At 38.3% G+C, this 5044-nt stretch overlaps 1 protein-coding gene across 1 annotated transcript; it reads right to left on the bottom strand.

The window, feature by feature from the left end:
- Nucleotides 1–241: 241 nt before the first annotated feature.
- On the bottom strand, nt 242–4647 carry LOC121965260 (natural resistance-associated macrophage protein 2-like; the record flags this gene model as incomplete). The annotated part of the gene is made up of 7 exons (XM_042515420.1): nt 242–395; nt 480–553; nt 1489–1638; nt 2525–2644; nt 4037–4132; nt 4239–4397; nt 4492–4647. Coding segments are annotated over 7 exons (909 nt in total), but the record flags the coding sequence as incomplete, so codon positions are not given.
- Nucleotides 4648–5044: the final 397 nt, after the last annotated feature.

Here is a 5044-nt window from a genome sequence, read left to right as displayed (position 1 = left end):
ATAAATAAGATTTTCCTCTTGTTTTACATGAAACTTTTAACCACAGTGCATGAAAAGGGGTTATATATTTTTCCAGTTCATTAGGACAAAACAAATCTAAATTTGTAGAGCGTGCAGCTCTGTATCTTCTGTGACTGTATCTTCTGACACGGTCTGTGCTGTCTGAGTGGTTGAAGCTGCTGAAACCGGTTTTAGGTTTTGCAGTGGAACAACTTAAACCTGCTCTCCAAATGTTACCTACCAAATATCCCACAAATGTCAGGTATGCTATGCAGAGGAGCGCCGCCAGCACATACAGCCACACACTGTTGAGGTCGGTCACATAGACCACGACGAAGTACATGTTGATGGCACACACGATCAAGATCACGATGCCTCCTCCGATCTTAAAGACTCTGCAGGACAAGAGACAATGATTGCGTTTAAAGGACAAACAATCATCATTTGTCTTTGTGTCTTTATGTTGGAGATAAACTTACAATCCGTTGGCAAACTCATTCATGAGAGACGGCAAACTGGTGAAAGTGAGGATGGGAATGAGGGCAAATGGCAACTGTGAGAGAAAAATGAATCTGTGATATATTAAACCATTTAATGAGCGAAACGAGGTTGTCATTCCTACAGAGACAGGCTGAAAAGACGAATGAATGTTTTGGAAATGTCAGCTGAATGAATATATCCTGATCTCAATGAAGACCTCCTAAATACTCAAATAGTGGCCTTCTTCTTTACAACATGAGGCTGTGCTGCTCGTGGAAAAACTCTCGCTTTTGTCCGCCGGGGCCACTGAAATCAACACAAAATGAAAAGTTTCTTGTAGTTGCTTTAACGCTTTAACGGCTGGATCGACATCAGTTTTCTTCACCAGCATTCAAATCTCTGAAACCTGAGAAAACTGGTTTGATTTCATAACATGATGAGCAACTCAGCAAGGAATGAAAAAAAAAGTAACAAGGAAATAATCTGAAAATTAGCTGGGGTGAATTATAAAATTTTAGCAATATATAATATAATTGCCTTAATTATTACATTTTTTAAATTTTTCTTTAAAACTTCCTTGAGGTAATTTTCTTTCAATTTTTTTTTCTATTTTCAGGTACATTTCTTCTAACTTTTTATTCATTTCTTGCTGTTTGGGTCATTTCTCATTAAGGCGCTCATCGTTCTCATCAAACCAGCTTGCTCGGGTATCAAAAGGTTAATGCGCTGATGGAATAACTATTGCAGAAATGTACATTAAACTAAATTTTTTTTCAAATTCGTCATGAACATGTTTTTTTTGTCCAGCCTTTATTTGTTTGTGCTGGTTCAAAATGGAGTTAGCTATTGAAACACTATCCTGCTTGCTTGCATATTTTAATTTCATTGAAAAACACTTTTTTTAGGTAAAAAGTGATGACATTTTGGTGATGTAAAGACAGAAAAAGCAGCAAAGGTGGAGAGGTGTGGCTTAAGCTGCCAGTGAACCAGTTTCCACGCCTGCCTGACCTGCATGCTCTGCAGCACGTTGAGGAAGTTGTTCATGCCCGTCAGGTGCTGAATGTCCTGGAAGATGGCCACCAGCAGGGTGGGAGTGATGGCGATGGAGCGGGTCAACAACACCCGAGCAAAACGCGACCAGCGCAGGTTCAAGAAACCCTGACGGCAGGAAAACACAAGAAAAACGGATTTATTTGCAAACAGTGTGTGATTTTAATTAACGCAACCTTCAACTCCAAAGATGTAGCAGGATCAAGGATAAATGTTATTTTGCGTTTTTTTTTTTTTAAAAACGACCAATAAATCTACCTGACACCTTCTATAATTACCTCACTTAACCCTTTGAAACCTGGATCATCAGTGGTTTTCTTGCACTGCGTTCACATGCCTAAAACAAGCTATTTGACTCAATGAAACCTGAGCAACCTGGTTTAATTTCTTTTGAAAAGCAATAACCAACTCGGTAAGAAATATCTCATAAATTGCAAAAGAAGAAATAGTGAAATGTGAAAGAAACTTACATTAAAAAAAGGTTTTAAAAAAAAAAAGGTAAAAATGTCTTAAAAATGATATAAATAATTACAATAATTTCACATCTAAAATTATGGCACAGAAAGAAATATAATAAAATAGAAAAAAAAATTCTGATTTTTTTTCAGCCCTATTTAATTCACTTTTTTCACCATTAATTTTTGAAAATATATTCTCTTGCTGATTTTTAGCTTATTTTCTTGTAAGCCTTTTTAAAATTAATTTTTCACTAACTTTTGAGCCACGTCTTCTTAAACTGCATGTTGCCCCCTCTCCTGTTTTTGAAACAAATCAAACCAGTTTGCCCAGGTTTCAAAGGGTTAAATAAACAAAACATGATCCCACATTAAAGATTTTGATGTAAAGCTACCAACACTAAGACACAACTGATGCAAAAACTTCAGTAAAGACTGATGTGCGACTGTGATGAAGGTAGAGGACAACAATGATACTTCTACTCTTTGTGCTTCATGTGTGTTTTTGTGCACGGCTGATTCCTCCCTCCTGCACTGACCTCCATGACAAACTGGCCGGAGTACGTTCCCGTCATGGTGGAGCTCTGACCAGCTGCGAGGATCCCCACGGCCCAGATGTAGAGCGCTGCAGGGCCAAAGAAACAGCCGAGCACCACTCCCTGCAAACAAACACGGCAACAGACGATCAGACGGTCAACAAAACCTCAGCAGCGTTACGTCACCAGAAAAAACTCCCACAGAGCCTCTAAAAACACGCGCACCTAACCCACTTTTGCCTCCACTAAACAGCGTTTTAGCATCTTTCAGCTCATTGTTTTGGCAGGAACACCACCAGTTTAAAAGTATTACTATGGAAAAAAAAGAGGGGGTACTTCATCTTACTCCTTTTTGGACATGAAATACTTACAGTATTATGTTGTTTACTGAATTTGTCTGATGGGCATCCTGGTGTTGTTTTTCTGACTTTTTTTTATGATTATTTTATTTTTTACATGTTCAAAATAAAGATCTAAAACTAAACTAAACTGTGGAGCATTTAGCAGCTAAACAGGCAGATATTTCCCTCAGGAGTTGGTGGAGAGCGTAACACTTTTTTCTTGTAACATTTTTTCGATTCCAAAACAGAAAGTCTGCGTCACAAACGGGTACTTTTTAGAGGAAGTGTAGAGATTTGGGAGCATAACCCACATGCAGCGGTGGAAGAAGTACTCTTTCACTTCAGTAAAAGTAGCAATATCACCATGTAGATATACTCATATACAAGCAAAAGTCCTGCATTCAAAAGTTTATTTATGTAACTAGAATTAGCAAAAACAAAATAAAAAAACAAAACAATAAAGTGGAAAAAAGGAAAAACTTTAAAAAAAAACTGCTTAAAAAATATAATTACATACAATTTTAAATGTGTAATTATCATAATTTTAAATTATTGTTCTCTGTAATTTTTTCTAAATCTATTTTTTTGCAATATGTGGAACACTTTATTTGCTTATTTATCCATCTACCTATTTATCTATTTATTTTTATTTATATTATTATGTTTTTATTATCGTTTTATCTTCTTCCTTATTTATTTACTTTTTATTTACTACCTTTTGTTATCCTGCCTCTGGTGTTTTTCTCACTTATGGTAGCGTTTCCTCAACTCCCGGTTTTAATGAGTACAGTTTCTTGTGTTTTTATTTGCTTTTGCATGTGTGTGTGTGTGTGTGTGTGTGTGTGTGTGTGTGTGCGTGTGTGTGTGTGCGTGTGTGTGCATGTGTGTTTTAGGGGGTGAGGGTAGATTTTGGTTTCACTGTATAAAGCACTGTGTTACAGTTCATCTGTATGAAAAGTGCTAGACAAGTAAAGTCTGATTGATTCGATTTCTTGCTGAGGTGCTCATCAGGTTTGTTCCCCATGTTTTTGAAAGAAATAAAATCAGTTTGGGCTTCAAAGGTTTAAATACTCATAATAAAAAGGCGTCCGAGAGGAGCACAAGAAAAGTGATGCTGATCCAGGTTTCAAAGGGTTAAACTGCTCTGTGGCACTAGCTGCATAGTGAAACTCACCCCTTTGTAAAGGTTCACCTCCAGAGTTTCATTGTTGAGAGGAAACAGATCTGCAATCTCTAAATAAGGACTTCCTGTTTTATTGCAGACGCTGTACTGGAATGAAAAATAACACACACATCTGCAGCACAGCAGCCGAAGAAAACACATTTTTCATGTTTCACTCTTATTTTGTCACGAGAGCGGCTGCAGAGACACTCACCACATCTTGGTTCGTGTGTCCGTAGAAAGCCTCGGCGAAAACGGCCACCACGAACACGTTGATGAGGAAAGAGACGAACAGCGCGATGGTCGACTCGATGAAGAAATACTTGTTGGCCTCTTTCACCTCTTTCTTGTTCGATCGATCTACTTCTCGAGACTGTGGCGACATTCGGACACGTGACAGATTTGTTTCATGCAGCAGATTAATAAAATTGAATTTAAAAAAGGGGAACGCTGTATATCCATCGCACCTTGACGAGAGCAGAGTGGAGGTAAATGTTGTGAGGCATGATGACGGCTCCCACGATGCCCACGGCCTGACCCAGCTGAACCGGCCCGCAGCCCTCGCAGTACGGCACGAACATCCCCTTCAGCAGCTGGCCCTGGTCTGGACTCGCCATCACATACTGGCAGAGAGAGCAGTTCATCAGATGTTTGTGACGTGCAAATTAAACCAGAGAGGAGGCTCAAAGGAAGTCGTAATAACCCGATTCTGACAAAGTGAGGACGCTCCGTAAAAAACACATGAAAACAGAATTTAATGATTTGAAAATCCTTTTTGAGATTCAGTTCAGTATTCATGTAGCTATTAACTCAATGAAACACTGATGAGGAAATTGTAACATCTCAGTCCATAAAAAATATGAGCAATAAAGTGGATTGACACAAGAAAAAAAAGTACTGAACATGCCAAAAGAAATTTAATTAATACTTGGAGAAGCCTTTGTTTTTCAATGCCAGCTTCAAGACAATAACTGTACAAAGAAAGTACTGTTCAGATGAGATTCTGGTGGCCTCAGAGCC

Source organism: Plectropomus leopardus, unplaced genomic scaffold (assembly GCF_008729295.1).
Source record: "Plectropomus leopardus isolate mb unplaced genomic scaffold, YSFRI_Pleo_2.0 unplaced_scaffold1925, whole genome shotgun sequence".
Classification (NCBI taxonomy): Eukaryota; Metazoa; Chordata; class Actinopteri; order Perciformes; family Serranidae; genus Plectropomus; species Plectropomus leopardus.
This window is presented reverse-complemented; position numbering and strand designations above follow the sequence as displayed.